The sequence below is a fragment of the Lolium perenne genome, chromosome 5, assembly GCF_019359855.2.
Source record: "Lolium perenne isolate Kyuss_39 chromosome 5, Kyuss_2.0, whole genome shotgun sequence".
In the NCBI taxonomy this organism is placed as follows: Eukaryota; Viridiplantae; Streptophyta; class Magnoliopsida; order Poales; family Poaceae; genus Lolium; species Lolium perenne.
Window position 1 is genome coordinate 134,554,817 of NC_067248.2, and position 17,827 is coordinate 134,572,643.

Consider the following 17,827-nt stretch of genomic DNA (forward strand, 5'->3'; position numbering starts at 1 on the left):
CTCATGAACCTGCAAACTAAAAATTGCGGATGCGGCGGCATGTAAAGCTGTATGGCTCCTGTAGCTTAGGGTGAATCTATACATATAAACCATTCGATCTGCTTACAGATGTCAAGGACAGGAAACCTTCCAGAGTATGAATGCAGAGATCGCCGACGGATCTGAGAGGCGATATAGGCTGACTTTTTTTTAGTACCCGCAGGAGATCTGTGCATTTTGTATTAAGCTCGAAGGATAAAAAGGACGATATCCGTACAAGGTAAGGAAACCACCTCGCCGCTGCTGGCCACAGACGGCTCGCAGAGGTAACACACCCCACCTAGATTATTCCTCTATCTTGCCTACCGCGGGGCACCATCCACGATCGCCAGGTATCCAAAATCTGATCTAGCCTGACTGATGCGCATTTGTTGCAAATTTTTTGTGCTAGCAAAGATCCCCGTGTTGATACGGAAATACTTAAATTACTAAGATATATGCTAAAGTGAAGTCCGATGCATGTCAGTATTTTTCTTTCTTTTTTCCCAAAACAATGATACTACTTGCGTTTAAGAAACAAAGCGTAACTTTTATTGGAAACTCAAAACATACTAAGTTCAACCGAGTAGTGAATAAGTACACCAAGAAAATACTCCCTCTCACACAGTTTATTAGGCGTGCACGTACCCCTAAGTCTCAAATTTGATCAAATTAGCATTAGTTATATGGTATAAAAAATATATTATTAGAAATTTTAGATGTTCTATTTTATAATGATATAATTTTTGCATTATATAATTTAAATTATATAGGTCAAATTGGCGACCTAGGGATATAGAGAAGACTATTAAACTGAGACGGAGGGAGTACATCTTATGTTAGATATATTGTATAGATTTGGAGAGCCACCTTTTGGTTAGATGGTTAGGACGGCAGTGGCACTTTCAGCAGACCAGCACTTTGGTGTCTCATAAAGTTTGAATTATTCTTTAGTTGGAGGAGACATGACTTTGTCAATCTCAAGACTCATCAGATCATCTTTCTTGCACTCGGTCTCTCAAAGGTGCTCATAGAGATAGGGTGTGAGTGTGTGCATTCATTGAGGTGAGTATATCTACGTATTTGCAAGCGTTTCCGTCTGTAATATGTTTCGCACAAAATATTATACAAATTTGGTATTATAGAACTTCATATTTTTATCTCTAAACTTAGTCAAACTTAGTAAATGTTGATTTTTGACCAAATTTATATGTCTTACTTATTTTATGGAATGAATAGAGTATTTATATGGCTATAGCCACATGATTACACGACTTGTTGCATTTATATTATTTTTGTATAACTAGGGCACGTACAATAGGGTGATATTAGCCTTCTCTTAGAGATGCCACGTCAGATTTTTGCTTAGTTGGAGGATAGAGAATGAAGAGAGAAGACTGTCTTCCCTTAGCTAAGGGTTCATCTCTTACGAAATAACGGAAGACTATTTTCTCCATTGTATTACATATATCTTCCCTTAGCAACAAATTTCCTACCAAAATTTAATTATTAATATTACTTGCTAGAGATGGCAGTTAGAGATAATGTGTTGTATGACTTAGATCTAATGCATTCTCTACCTGATGTGGCAGGGTAAGGGAAGACATGCCTTCTCCACCATTGTACATGCCCTAAGAAGAGTTTTGGCATTTACCTATTACAATTTGTTTCCTTGACGCAGTAATCAATGCTTTTGATTTACCACATCTACAGCCCAATTTTCCCTAATGAACAATGTATATATGTAGTAGCATATCGCAAATTCAATAAACCATATCAAGACGTGCTTCATTATTGGTAATAACGGGTAAAGGAGAATAAATTACATACAGTGCGATCGCGGATTAATAACAGTATTGAAATCCTTGATTGTGCGTGATTACCGTCAGTCAAGGCGCACGTACGCACACAAGCATGTATACCTCCGGATCAAGATCCACCATAGAAGAAACGGCAATGTCCTCATCCTCCAGTATGAGCATTCTCTTCCTCTTCCTCTCTGCCGCCATCCTTTCCGGCTGTCACACTCAGGTCACCGCCGGTGTCGAATACCTGGTCCCTATATGCATGTCCGCCTGCGGCGGCGACGAGTACGTCCGCGTCCAGTTCTGCATCGACACCCTCCGCTCCGACGGCCGCAGCAGAAGTAGCTCCGAAACGAAGGAGTTCATCGCGGTCACGGTCGACCTCCTCACGACCAACGCCACCAGCACGAAGGCCAAGATCGACGGCCTGCTCCACGGCAGCAAGGCGGGCGCCATCACGCCGTCCCTCCAGTCGTGCCAGGCGCTGTACGAGGGCATCCTCCAGAGGCAGCCCGCCGCCGCCGCCTCTGTCAAGGAAGGGAGGTTAGCGGAGGCGAGCGTGTCTCTCGAGAAGTCGGCAGCCGCGGCCAACGAGTGCGAGGGCTTGTTCGGCAAAAGCCATGTGACGTCGCCGCTCACGGCGGAGGACAACAACGCGTTCCTGCTCGCCAAGCTAGGCGTGGCCCTAATCAGACACTTGAACTGACTGCAACGTTTCTTATGTTTTACCTTTGGAAAATGATTAGATTCCCCCGGGGGACGGACGTCCCGCAGCCTCCTGCTCGTGCGTGCGACGCGTGTCGCTGGGCCCCACCAAACTGGTCGTCCCCTACCTCCGGTTTTCCTCCCCGAAATCCTCCAGCTCTACATCACGCGCAACCGCCCGCCGCCCACCTCGCCGGGATCCCCCTCCTCTACGCGCACCGTCCGCCCATCGCCTCTGCCTGCGCCCGGACGAACACCACAGCGCCACCGCCACCGGATCGAATCCACCGCACCGCGCCGAGCCGCCAGTGGATCCGCAGCCCGCCATTGGATCCGCCGCCCGCCCTCGGTCGGGATCGAATCCACCGCGCCGAGCCGGCCGGCGATGGACTCCTCCTCCTCCTCCGCCCACGGCAGCGGCGGCGCCTTCCTGCCTGGCGGCCTGGGCCTGGGTCGCGGCGGGAGCGGAGGAGGCGGGAGTGGAGGAGGCGACAGCGGCAAGGGGAGCTGGAACGAGAGCGGGATCGGCGGGGACAGCTCGTCCGCCATCGGCGGCGGCGGCGCGTCGGCGGACGCGTGGACGCGCCTGGCCAGCTCCGGCCTGGAGGACGCCTTCCTGGGCCCCGTCGGCTTCCTCTGCTCCGAAAAAATGTACTCCGTATAATCTTAGCGGGATGATGTATGGCCACTTCCTCGATGCGTGCTTCCTCTGCTAAGATTATACATTTTTTCGGCTACAATTGTTCTGCTGTTTTGCTAATTTGGTACTGAAAATTTGCTACGGATGTCTCCGGCGAGTTCTAGATCATTTTTGCTATAATACCTTATAATTTGTGCTACAAATATTGTGTGATTTTGCTTTAATAGTAAATTATTTTTGCTATGTTATCTCCGGCGATGTCTCCGGTGAGGTCACCGGCAAATTCTCTATCAATGTCTCCAGTGAGGTTGACTTGTAAAAAATGTTGTCTGCTATCTTTTTTTTTTGCTATAATTATTTTGTTGTTTTGCTACTTTAGTATAGAAATTTTGCTTCGAGGTCTCCGGCGAGGGTCTCCAGCGAAGTCTTCATTAATTTTTCCGATGATATTGGGTTTTGCTATATTAGCATTTTTCTGCTACAATAGCATATTTTTTTGCTACGAGGTCTCCGGCGAGGTCTCCGGCGAGCTCAGCCTTTTTATTTGATTTTCGTGACTGAACCGTTTTTTGCTACAATGTAGCAAAAGCGGATTATTTTTTGCTGCCGGGAGGTGTTTTTTTGCTACATTCAGTAAAACTAGATCTGGCCGTCCAAGATGGCCGATCCGACGGCTGGCGACCCGGGGGCTGGGAAATCAGATCCCCCGGGGGACGCCCAGCAGTTTCCTTTACCTTTTCGTCAGATGACTTTGTCCTTATGTCCGGAATGAATAAAAACTAGCGGGGCCTGACGCGACGCATACTCCATTTTTATTGTACCGTTTGTTTCAGTCTTAGCGCGTACTTCCTAGTACTCCTAAAATACAATGTTCGGGAGATAGGACATCAATTCTACCGAAGAGGAGGAATTTTTTTAAAAAAAACACCGAAGAGGAGGAATTCATCCCATTTGTAGCGTGCAATTCTCCATGGAAGCCCCCTTTTTTTTTTTGACATGGAACACCTCGATTCCATTACTGAACAGGCGCAACTAGCTCGCTGGCCACACGCACAATTACATCGTTTGGTAGAGATTCAGGCCAAAGCTGCCTGAACTCTCTCCGTCTAGCACCATAGTCTGCCAAAGCATGTGCTACGTTATTACAGCTCCTAGGAGCATAGGAAACCTTAACGGAGTTAAAATTTAAACGAATAAAAATGCGGAGATCACGGTAAACAACGCCCTCTGGTGCCAGGTCGAGTTCCTGCCCCCTGAGTGCTTCAACTAGATTTTGTGCATCAGTTTCAACTTGCACATTCACCATCCCCCATGTAGCAGCTGCTTGTAAAGCTTGTGTGCATGCTTCTGCTTCTGCATGTGCAGCGCTTGCGGTATTAGCCAGGTAACCTGCTCCTGAGCCACGTACTTCTCCTGCGCTGTCTCGCACAACAAAGCCCCATCCGCCTTCTCGTGTCGCTTGCATGAACGACCCATCGGTGTTTATTTTAAGCCACTAGCAAAGGGTTAATTAAAGAGTGGGAGACGGGACATCAATTCGATTTTTTTAGACGGAAGGCTCGAGCAGAGTCCGGCTTTAAATTAATAAAGCCCCAACGACAAAGTACAAAGCCAACAACAACATAGTCTTACAGCACACCGACAACATCCGGGCATGAAACCGCCCCCGAACTGAAGCACAAACACACACACACACACAAGGCCGGAGGGTGCCCCAACACCACCAAAGCCTAACGCCGGAGATACATTGCCACTATAGAGGGGTCGCTAATCGCTGACGCGGTCTCTGATGGTCGAATGGAGAGTGCGGATCCGAGTGACCGCCCACTCCACAGCCTCGCGGTCCTTCTTCCTAGCCACTAGTTTCCACACCTGCAAGTACATAGACATTTTGTATAGAGCATCAGTAGGTTGGCGGGGGAAAAACCCCGTCGATCGAGAATTTGTTCCTAAGATTCCATAGCGTCCAAAGCAAAGCAGCGCACGCCATCCAATCTCCCGAACGGCTAACATGAATGGTCGGCCATTATGTAAGCTCCCTTAAACTAAAGCAACGATGGTTGATGAACTGATCGACATGGAACAAATGTGCTGGTCTGGGGATGGAGCAAATTTTCATACATACAAATAAATGTGATATACGTCAAATACCTTTAGGAAGATTTGCAGAAGATGAGTGGACATGGACACAGGAAAAGTGGAGCTTTTTTATTCCGGTCAGTTGGATTATTAGGCAATTTTCGTGTGAGTTTAATTAACGAAAGCAACATTACATATGCATACGCATACTTAACTACACACATCAGACTAACCACATGCATCAGATCTGAACATGAAACAAGTAGCAGTGCAAGGTAGGAGAGAAAAAGCACGTACATCGCGACCGGGAAGGTCGCACCAGCAGCAGCACCAACACCACCATGGGAGTTGTTGATGTCGCCCATGGTGTAGTCGGATCTGTCCATCAAGCAGCCGAACCGTCGAAGAAGAGCAGCGAGTAGTCGCGCCGAGACGCTCCCCAAAAATCTTATCGCCCGTCTCCCGGTGCAGGATCTCAACGGACGGGGTTTCGGAGGCCTGCTCTCCCGGACGGTTGTGCACGCAGTCGCCGGGATGGGAAAGACTAGAGAGTAGCGCAGCAAAAGGAACTTACGAGAGAGAGGAACTAGAGAGTTCTTAGAACTGTATACCTCTAGATCTGATCTGTCTCCTTGTATAGCCTAGGAGGAGAAACGACCCGACCGCGTTACCACGCGTAGGAAGTCAGGGACACGCGGCGAGCATGCACATGCAGGTCAACACGTACCCAACTCAGTTGATGCACCAAACAAAAATTTAGTCTTCCTTGAGTGTGTCTCGAACTCGAACTCGAGTCACGAAACACGACGTGCGTGCGTGCGTGACGTGCCGGGCCGAGGCGGGGCAGGCGGAGAAGGAGGAGTGCGCGAGGGCTCTTTCTATTCTCACTCACTTGGAAGGACTAGAACAACAGCCCTTATATACCACTCCAACTCTCTCCCAACTAGCAATGTGGGACTAAACTTTGTCCCCCAAGGCTGTCCCAAGCTGCCAACGTGATGGGCCTTGAGATTTTAGGAATTGTAGACTATATGGGCTGCCTTATTGGGCTGCAGCACATGTACATTCAACAATCCCCCACCAGATCTCATATGCACATCAGATGACACATTAGTTCCATTCACTGTTTAATATACCTGCACTTCAGTGGAGACTGTCAACTTGAACTTCCACCTAGGCAAGGTGCTACACTTGACTACAACTGAACAATGGACTATGCCTTGAATTGTCAGTCTTTGTGCAGCAAGTTTCGCTCAATGCCGGCACGGTACTAGGCTACCATAGCCTTCCCCTCGGGTGGAGCTTATAAGTCATACTCCTCGGCCCTTCATGAGCTTACTAGAGATTCATCCAAATCTCCCACACTATGACCAGTAATGTCACTCGTATAGGTGTGTTAAAGATCGCCATGTAGGATAGCGTCTTCGCTCATCAAGAGCCGCTCAGAACACATTAAGACATTGTCAACCTGCCTTACAGTAGCTATGAGAGAATTGCATCTGGAGCGGAGTGGGAGTATTAAATTTTCTCTCAACTCAGTTGCTCCGGTTTGTTTTCTCAGGTCCTAGTTCACGGAATTTCCGATCACATAGGTTGGGTTACCCCCTCGGCAACTCAAGTGGGTCTCAAACCCATCTCCCTCGATGCAAGGTCTATCATATTTCATGATAGTCCTTTTGTGAAAGGATCTGCCAGATTTATAGCACTTTGGACATAATCCAATGCTATCACTCCGGAGTTCTTCAGTTTTCTGACAGACTTCAGTCTCCTCTTGATATGTTTGGAACTTTTCATATTATCCTTAGAACTTTTCAGTTTGATAATCACAGTTTGATTATCACAGTTCATTAGGATGACCGGTATTGGTTTTTCAACCATAGGCAAGTCCATCAAGAGCTCACGAAGCCATTCCGCTTCGACAGTAGTTGTATCTAATGCTGTGAGTTCTGCTTCCATAGTTGACCTCGTTAAGATGGTCTGCTTGCAAGACTTCCAGTAAACAACGCCACCACCAAGAGTGAAAACATATCCACTTGTGGCCTTCATCTTAGCATCTGTAATCCAATTGGAATCACTATACCCTTCAAGTACTCTTGGATACCCGGTATAATGAATTCCATAACTCATGGTTTCCTTTAGATAGCGCATTACTCTCTCAAGAGCATGCCAATGATCATCTCCCGGGTTGGCCACAACCCGGCTAAGTTTGCATACAACAAACGAGATATCAGACCTCGTAGCGCAAGCTAAATACATGAGTGAAAAAATGATTTGAGAGTATCTCAATTGATCTCTAGTTGTCTTTTCATTCTTACGAAGCAAGACACTAGGATCATAACGTGTGAGAGAAGATTTGCAATCAGCATAGCCAAATCTGCTTGATACGCATACAGCACGCGTCCGTTGGGAACCCCAAGAGGAAGGTGTGATGCGTACAACGGCAAGTTTTCCCTCAGTAAGAAACCAAGGTTTATCGAACCAGTAGGAGCCAAGAAGCACGTTGAAGGTTGATGGCGGCGAGATGTAGTGCGGCGCAACACCAGGGATTCCGGCGCCAACGTGGAACCTGCACAACACAACCAAAATACTTTGCCCCAACGAAACAGCGAGGTTGTCAATCTCACCGGCTTGCTGTAACAAACGATTAGATGTATAGTGTGGAAGATGATTGTTTGCAGAAAACAGTAGAACAATTGCAGTAGATTGTATTTCAGATGTAAAAGAATGGACCGGGGTCCACAATTCACTAGAGGTGTCTCTCCCATAAGAATAAGCATGTTGGGTGAACAAATTACAGTTGGGCAATTGACAAATAGAGAGGGCATGACCATGCACATACATGATATGATGAGTATAGTGAGATTTAATTGGGCATTACGACAAAGTACATAGACCGCTATCCAGCATGCATCTATGCCTAAAAAGACCACCTTCAGGTTATCATCCGAACCCCTTCCAGTATTAAGTTGCAAACAACAGACAATTGCATTAAGTATGGTGCGTAATGTAATCAATAACTACATCCTCGGACATAGCATCAATGTTTTATCCCTAGTGGCAACAACACATCCACAACCTTAGAATTTTCTGTCACTGTCCTAGATTTAATGGACACATGAACCCACTATCGAGCATAAATACTCCCTCTTGGAGTTACTAGCAAAAACTTGGCCAGAGCCTCTACTAACAACGGAGAGCATGCAAGATCATAAACAACACATAGGTAATAAATTGATAATCAACATAACATAGTATTCTCTATCCATCGGATCCCAACAAACACAACATATAGCATTACAGATAGATGATCTTGATCATGTCAGGCAGCTCACAAGATTCGACAATGAAGCACATAAGGAGAAGACGACCATCTAGCTACTGCTATGGACCCATAGTCCAGGGGTGAACTACTCACTCATCACTCCGGAGGCGACCATGGCGGTGAAGAGTCCTCCGGGAGATGATTCCCCTCTCCGGCAGGGTGCCGGAGGCGATCTCCTGAATCCCCCGAGATGGGATTGGCGGCGCGGCGTCTCTGGAAGGTTTTCCGTATCGTGGCCCTCGGTACTCGGGGTTTCGCGACGAAGGCTATTTGTAGGCGGAAGGGCGGAGTCGGGAGAGTCACGAGGGGCCCACACGCTAGGGCCGCGCGGCCAGCTCCTGGGCCGTGCCGCCCTGCTGTGGCGTCGCCTCGTGGCCCCACTTCGTCTTCTCTTCGGTCTTCTGGAAGCTTCGTGTGAAAATAGGCCCCTGGGCGTTGATTTCATCCAATTCCGAGAATATTTACTTACTAGGATTTCTGAAACCAAAAACAGCAGAAAACAGCAACTGGCTCTTCCGCATCTTGTTAATAGGTTAGTTCCAGAAAATGCATAAATATGACATAAAGTATGCATAAAACATGTAGATATCATCAATAATGTGGCATGGAACATAAGAAATTATCGATACGTCGGAGACGTATCAGCATCCCCAAGCTTAGTTCCTGCTCGTCCCGAGCAGGTAAACGATAACAAAGATAATTTCTGGAGTGACATGCCATCATAACCTTGATCATACTATTGTAAGCATATGTAATGAATGCAGCGATCAAAACAATGGTAATGACATGAGTAAACAAATGAATCATGTAGCAAAGACTTTTCATGAATAGTACTTGCATAAGAGTTAACTCATAAAACAATAAATTCATAGTAAAAGCATTGAAGCAACACAAAGGAAGATGAAGTTTCAGCGGTTGCTTTCAACTTATAACATGTATATCTCATGGATATTGTCAATGTAAAGTAATATAACAAGTGCAATATGCAAGTATGTAGGAATCAATGCACAGTTCACACAAGTGTTTGTTTCTTGAGGTGGAGAGAAATAGGTGAACTGACTCAACATAAAAGTAAAATAAAGGCCCTTCGCAGAGGGAAGCATTGATTGCTATATTTGTGCTAGAGCTTTGGTTTTGAAAACAAGAAACAATTTTGTCAACGGTAGTAATAATGCATATGTATTATGTAAATTATATCTTACAAGTTGCAAGCCACATGCATAGTATACTAATAGTACCCGCACCTTGTCCTAATTAGCTTGGATTACCGGGATTGTCATCGCAATACACATGTTTTAACCAAGTGTCACAAATGGGTACCTCTATGCCGCCTGTACAAAGGTCTAAGGAGAAAGCTCGCATTGGATTTCTCGCTTTTGATTATTCTCAACTTAGACATCCATACCGGGACAACATAGACAACAGATAATGGACTCCTCTTTAATGCATAAGCATGTAGCAACAATTAGTGTTCTCATATGAGATTGAGGATATATGTCCAAAACTGAAACTTCCACCATGATTCATGGCTTTAGTTAGCGGCCCAATGTTCTTCTCTAACATTATGCATGCTCTAACCATTAAATAAGCGGTAAATCGCCCTTACTTCAGACAAGACGGACATGCATAGCAACTCACATGATATTCAACAAAGAGTAGTTGATGGCGTCCCCAGGAACATGGTTATCGCACAACAAGCAACTTAATAAGAGATAAAGTGCATAAGTACATATTCAATACCACAATAGTTTTTAGGCTATTTGTCCCATGAGCTATATATTGTAAAGGTAGAGGATAGAAATTTTAAAGGTAGCACTCAAGCAATTTACTTTGGAATGGCGGAGAAATACCATGTAGTAGGTAGGTATGGTGGACACAAATGGCATAGTGGTTGGCTCAAGGATTTTGGATGCATGAGAAGTATTCCCTCTCGATACAAGGTTTAGGCTAGCAAGGTTATTTGAAACAAACACAAGGATGAACCGGTGCAACAAAACTCACATAAAATACATATTGAAAACATTATAAGACTCTACACCGTCTTCCTTGTTGTTCAAACTCAATACTAGAAATTATCTAGACTTTAGAGAGACCAATTATACAAACCAAATTTTAGCAAGCTCTATGTATTTCTTCATTAATAGGTGCAAAGCATATGATGCAAGAGCTTAAACATGAGCACAACAATTGCCAAGTATCACATTATCTAAGACATTTTAGTAATTACTACATGTAGCATTTCCCGTTTCCAACCATATAACAATTTAACGAAGAAGATTCAACCTTCGCCATGAATACTATGAGTAAAGCCTAAGGACATATTTGTCCATATGCAACAGCGGAGCGTGTCTCTCTCCCACACAAAGAATGCTAGGATCCATTTTATTCAAACAAAAACAAAAAAACAAAACAAACCGACGCTCCAAGCAAAGTACATAAGATGTGATGGAATAAAAATATAGTTTCAGGGAAAGAACCTGATATTGTTGTCGATGAAGAAGGGGATGCCTTGGGCATCCCCAACCTTAGACGCTTGAGTCTTCTTGAAATATGCAGGGGTGAACCACCGGGGCATCCCCAAGCTTAGAGCTTTCACTCTCCTTGATCATATTGTATCATCCTCCTCTCTTGATCCTTGAAAACTTCCTCCACACCAAACTCAAAACAACTCATTAGAGGGTTAGTGCACAATCAAAATTTACATCTTTCAGAGGTGACATAATCATTCTTAACACTTCTGGACATTGCACAAAGCTACTGAAAGTCAATGGAATCGAAAAATCCATCAAGCATATGAAAACAGGCAATGCGAAATAAAAGGCAGAATCTGTCAAAACAGAACAGTTCGTAAAGACGAATTTTATTGAGGCACCAGACTTACTCAAATGAAAATGCTCAAATTGAATGAAAGTTGCATACATATCTAAGGATCACTCACGTAAATTGGCTTAATTTTCTGAGTTACCTACAGAGAATTAGGCCCAGATTCGTGACAGCAAAGAAATCTGTTTCTGCGCTGTAATCCAAATCTAGTATGAACCTTACTATCAACGACTTTACTTGGCACAACTATGCAACAAACTAAGATAAGGAGAGGTTGCTACAGTAGTAACAATTTCCAAGACTCAAATTTAAAATAAAAGTACTGTAGTAAAATAAACACATGGGTTATCTTCCAAGAAGTTCTTTCTTTATAGCCATTAAGATGGGCTCGGCAATTTTAATGATGCACTCGCAAGAAATAGTATTTGAAGCAAAAGAGAGAATCAAGAGGCAAATTCAAAACACATTTAAGTCTAACATGCTTCCTATGCATAGGAATCTTGTAAATAAACAAGTTCATGAAGAGAAAAGTAACAAGCATAGGAAGATAAAACAAGTGTAGCTTCAAAAATTTCAGCATATAGAGAGGCATTTTAGTAACATGAAAATTTCTACAACCATATTTTCCTCTCTCATAATAACTTTCAGTAGTATCATGAGCAAACTCAACAATATAACTATCATATAAAGCATTCTTATCATGAGTCTCATGCATAAAATTATTACTCTCCACATAAGCATAATCAATTTTCTTAGTTGTAGTGGGAGCAAATTCAACAAAGTGGCTATCATCATATATAGGAGGCATATTGTAATCATAAAAGAAAATTTTCTCCTCAATGCTTGGGGGACTAAAAAGATCATGCTCATCAAAGCCAGCTTCCCCAAGCTTAGAATTTTCCATAGCATTAGCAACAATGGTGTTCAAAGCATTCATAGTAATAACATTCCCATTAGCATGCATATAAAGTTCCATGGGTTTTTTAATTCTCTCTTCAAACACATCATGTCCTAATTCAAGATAAAGTTCATAAAGATCTCTCATATTTTTGTTGTTTTCCATAATGCTTAACTAGTGAAATAAAAACATGCATGATATTAAGTAAAGTAAAACAAGTAACTAATTTTTTTGTGTTTTTTAATATGGAGAACGAGATAGTAAATAAAGTAAAACTAGCAACTAATTTTATTGTATTTTGATATAATGCAGCAAACAAAGTAGTAAATAAAATAAAGGAAGACAAAAACAAAGTAAAGAGATTGGATTGTGGAGACTCCCCTTGTAGCGTGTCTTGATCTCCCCGGCAACGGCGCCAGAAAATCTGCTTGATACGCGTACAACAAGTGTCCGTTGGGAACCCCAAGAGGAAGGTGTGATGCGTACAGCGGCAAGTTTTCCCTCAGTAAGAAATCAAGGTTTATCGAACCAGTAGGAGCCAAGAAGCACGTTGAAGGTTGATGGCGGCGAGATGTAGTGCGGCGCAACACCAGGGATTCCGGCGCCAACGTGGAACCTGCACAACCCAACCAAAATACTTTGCCCCACCGAAACAGCGAGGTTGTCAATCTCACCGGCTTGCTGTAACAAAGGATTAGATGTATAGTGTGGAAGATGATTGTTTGCAGAAAACAGTAGAACAATTGCAGTAGATTGTATTTCAGATGTAAAAGAATGGACCGGGGTCCACAGTTCACTAGAGGTGTCTCTCCCATAAGAATAAGCATGTTGGGTGAACAAATTACAGTTGGGCAATTGACAAATAGAGAGGGCATGACCATGCACATACATGATATGATGAGTATAGTGAGATTTAATTGGGCATTACGACAAAGTACATAGACCGCTATCCAGCATGGATCTATGCCTAAAAAGTCCACCTTCAGGTTATCATCCGAACCCCTTCCAGTATTAAGTTGCAAACAACAGACAATTGCATTAAGTATGGTGCGTAATGTAATCAATAACTACATCCTCGGACATAGCATCAATGTTTTATCCCTAGTGGCAACAGCACATCCACAACCTTAGAACTTTCTCACATCGTCCTGCATTTAATGGAGGCATGAACCCACTATCGAGCATAAATACTCCCTCTTGGAGTTACTAGCAAAAACTTGGCCAGAGCCTCTACTAACAACGAAGAGCATGCAAGATCATAAACAACACATAGGTAATAAATTGATAATCAACATAACATAGTATTCTCTATCCATCGGATCCCAACAAACACAACATATAGCATTACAGATAGATGATCTTGATCATGTTAGGCAGCTCACAAGATCCGACAATGAAGCACATAAGGAGAAGACGACCATCTAGCTACTGCTATGGACCCATAGTCCAGGGGTGAACTACTCACTCATCACTCCGGAGGCGACCATGGCGGTGAAGAGTCCTCCGGGAGATGATTCCCCTCTCCGGCAGGGTGCCGGAGGCGATCTCCTGAATCCCCCGAGATGGGATTGGCGGCGGCGACGTCTCTGGAAGGTTTTCCGTATCGTGGCTCTCGGTACTTGGGGTTTCGCGACGAAGGCTATTTGTAGGCGGAAGGGCGGAGTCGGGGGAGTCACGAGGGGCCCACACGCTAGGGCCGCGCGGCCAGCTCCTGGGCCGCGCCGCCCTGCTGTGGCGCCGCCTCGTGGCCCCACTTCGTCTTCTCTTCGGTCTTCTGGAAGCTTCGTGTGAAAATAGGCCCCTGGGCGTTGATTTCGTCCAATTCCGAGAATATTTCCTTACTAGGATTTCTGAAACCAAAAACAGCAGAAAACATCAACTGGCTCTTCGGCATCTTGTTAATAGGTTAGTTCCAGAAAATGCATAAATATGACATAAAGTATGCATAAAACATGTAGATATCATCAATAATGTGGCATGGAACATAAGAAATTATCGATACGTCGGAGACGTATCACTGCTCAACACCTTCTCAACATAATGAGATTGCACAAGTGTAATCCCATTATTCTCATCTCTCTATAACTTGATGTTCAATATAACATCAGCTTCTCCAATATCATCTCGAAACACTGAGATAAGAAGGTTTTTACCTCCTCAATAACTTTGAGACTTGTCCCAAAAATTAGTATGTCATCCACATACAAGCATAGGACAACTCTCTCACCCCACCATGGCGGTAGTACACACATTTGTCAGCTTCATTGACAACAAAGCCCACAGATGTCAAATTTCTTTCAAACTTCTCATGTCATTGTTTGGGTGCTTGTTTGAGACCATACAAAGATTTCTTTAATTTACACACCTTTCTTTGTTGACATTGTAGTACGAAACCATCAGGCTGTTCCATGTAAATTTCCTCGTCCAACTCTCCATTTAGGAAAGTCGTCTTAACGTCCATTTGATGAACGAAAAGACCGTGTGAGGCAGCCAATGATAGTAGTACTCGAATGGTGGTCAATCTCGCCATAGGTGAGTAGGTATCAAAGAAATATTCGCCTTCCTTTTGGGTATAGCCTTTGGCTACAAGCCGAGCTTTGTACTTCTCAATAGTACCATCAGCTTGAAGTTTTTTCTTAAATACCCATTTACATCCTACAGGTATTGCACCCATACGGACGCTCAGTTAACTCCCACGTTCCATTAGCCAAGATGGAATCCATCTCGTTTTGAACCGCTTCCTTCTAGTAGTCTGCATCAGGAGATGCGAGAGCTTCTGAAATGGTAGTGGGAGTATCATCCACAAGATACACAATGAAATCATTACCAAAAGACTTTGCAATACTTTGTCTCTTGCTCCTTGTGGCAGCTTCATTGTCATCTTCATCAGAATCTGAACTCTCATCATCAGATTCCTCATCAGACTTCATAGGAGTTTCATGTATTGGATCAGATTCCCAACTAGACATGCCATGCATATCTCTCATAGGAAATATATCTTCAAAGAATGTAGCATCTCTTGATTCAAAGATGGTGCCAACATTCATGTCGTCCACTCCAGATTTCACCACAAGAAATCTATAAGCAATACTATGGGCAGCATAGCCAAGAAAGACACAGTCCACGGTTTTTGGTCCAAGCTTTCGCTTCTTGGTGATTGGCAAATTCACTTTAGCCAAACAGCCCCAAGTTTGTAGGTAGGAGAGTGATGGACTTTTCTTTTCCCATTTATCATAAGGGGTAATCTCTTTATTCTTGGTTGGAACACGGTTTAGGACATGACACGAAGTCAATATAGCCCCCCCACCATTCCTTGGATAAACCCGAAACATCTAACATGGCGTTAACCAAATCTGTTAGAGTACGGTTTTTTCCTTTCCGCAATCCCATTGGATTGTGGGGAATTGGGAGGCGTCCTCTCATGGATTATACCATGTTCCGCATAGAAAAAATTGAACTCATTAGAAAAGTACTCTCCACCACGATCGGACCGAACCCTTTTTTATCTTTCTTTCAAGTTGATTCTCAACTTCAGCCTTATAGATTTTAAAGAAATCAAGAGCCTCATCTTTAGTTTTCAGGAGATACACATAACAGTACGTAGTGGAATCATCAATCAAAGTCATGAAATATTTCTTTCCACCTCTTGTCAACTCACCATTCATCTCACATAGATCTGAATGTATAAGCTCTAGTGGTGCCAAGTTTCTTTCCTTCGCAGGCTTGTGAGGCTTGCGAGGCTGCTTTGCTTGCACACAAGCATGACACTTAGAGCCTTTGACAAAGGTAAATTTCGGAATTAAACTCAAATCAGCAAGCCGCGTCATACAACCAAAATTAACATGACAAAGTCGTGAATGCCAAACATTAGTTTCATTAACACTAGTGCTTACATGGTTCACAACATTATCACAGAAGTCTTCTAGAGAGAAGCGAAACATTCCCTCACATTCATAGCCCTTTCCAACAAAAGTTCCATACTTAGACAGTACAACTTTATTGGACTCAAACACCAACTTAAACCCATCTTTCATAAGATGAGAGCCACTAACGAGATTCTTCTTGATAGAAGGGACATGCAGCACGTTCTTCAGTTGCACGATCTTTCCCAAAGTAAACTTCAGATCTACCGTGCCAACACCACGAACAGTAGCATGTAACCCATTCCCCATCATTACTGAGGAACCTCAGGCCTGATTAGAGGTAAACATGGAGATGTCAGCACACACATGAACATTGGCACCTGTATCAACCCACCACTCTGTGGGCTGAAACACAGAAAGAACAGTAGGTAATATATTACCATACACTCTAGTTCCTTCCTATGTGTTGCCAATGATCATGCTGACAGAATTTGAGTTCTGTCCAACCTGACATTTCTTTCCTTTGCGTTGTGGACAACGATTAGCCCAATGGCCTGTCTCGCAACACACATAGCAAGGATCTTTCTTCTCCGTTTTCCCCTTCTTCTTGAAGTTGGTAGTCTGGGAGACCCCCTTGTTCTTTCCCTTGGACTTGTGGGCATTTTTCTATACCATATTGGCAGCAGAACGTCTCTCGGTTCCTCCAATGTGTTTGTCTTTTGCCCTCGCCTTCTACTCAACATCTAGAGAGCCCATGATATTCTCAACAGAGAACTCATGCCTTTGATGTTTCAGAGAAGTGGCAAAGTTGCTCCATAAAGGGGGAATCTTAGCGACAATGCATCCCGCGACAAACTTGCCCGGTAGCACACACTTGAGGAGCTCAAGTTCCTTTGCCATGATCTGTATCTCATGAGTCTGTTCTACTAAAGATCAGTTCTCAACCATTCTGTAGTCATTGAACTGCTCCATAGCATACAGTTCACCTCCGGCATCGGCAACACCAAACTTAGCGTCCACTGCATCCCACAGTTTCTTTCCATTTTGGATGTGCAGATAAGCATCAACCAACTTGTCTCCAAGCACACTTAGGACGGCACCCACAAACATTACGGTGGCATCCCCGAATGCTTTATCCTCTTTAGGAGTAAGCGGACCTCTGGGAGTACCTTCCGCAAATCGGTGCACGCCCATAGAAGTGAGCCACAAGAGGGTTTTATTCTGCCATCTCTTGAAATGAAAACCCGTAAACGGGCTCGGTTTGAGCGCAGCAGCAAAATCAGACGGTGAAAATTGCCTAAGCATATACTCCCTCCGTTCCTTTCTATAGTGCCTATTGTATTTTGGCACGGAAATTAGCGTAAGCTATTTTTTGACACAAAACCCCCTACCGATCTTAGAGATAAAATAGGAAACTGAAATCAGACCTCAGAAAATAATCCTGTTTCCATAACCGATCGCGTCATGTACTCCCTCTCTCCTCCTATTCTTTCCATAATGAGATTGGTTTCCATATTTTCTGACGGGAACAGATTGGTTTCCAGATTTTCTGGCCAGGACAGATCCGTTTCCAGATTTTCTGGACGGGAACAGATCGGTGGAAGGGGTTCTTTGCAAGAAAACATAGTTTTACTCTTATATTCTGAAACAAAAGCGAAAAAACAATAGGCATTA

At 43.9% G+C, this 17,827-nt stretch overlaps 1 protein-coding gene across 1 annotated transcript; it reads left to right on the forward strand.

Annotated features, from left to right (window-relative positions):
• The first annotated feature begins 1,957 nt into the window (after positions 1–1,957).
• On the forward strand, positions 1,958–2,550 carry LOC127304818 (uncharacterized). Its single transcript, XM_051335398.2, has one exon. It carries the CDS (start codon positions 1,975–1,977, stop codon positions 2,527–2,529), a length of 555 nt encoding a protein of 184 aa, XP_051191358.2. The 5' UTR covers positions 1,958–1,974; the 3' UTR covers positions 2,530–2,550.
• Positions 2,551–17,827: the final 15,277 nt, after the last annotated feature.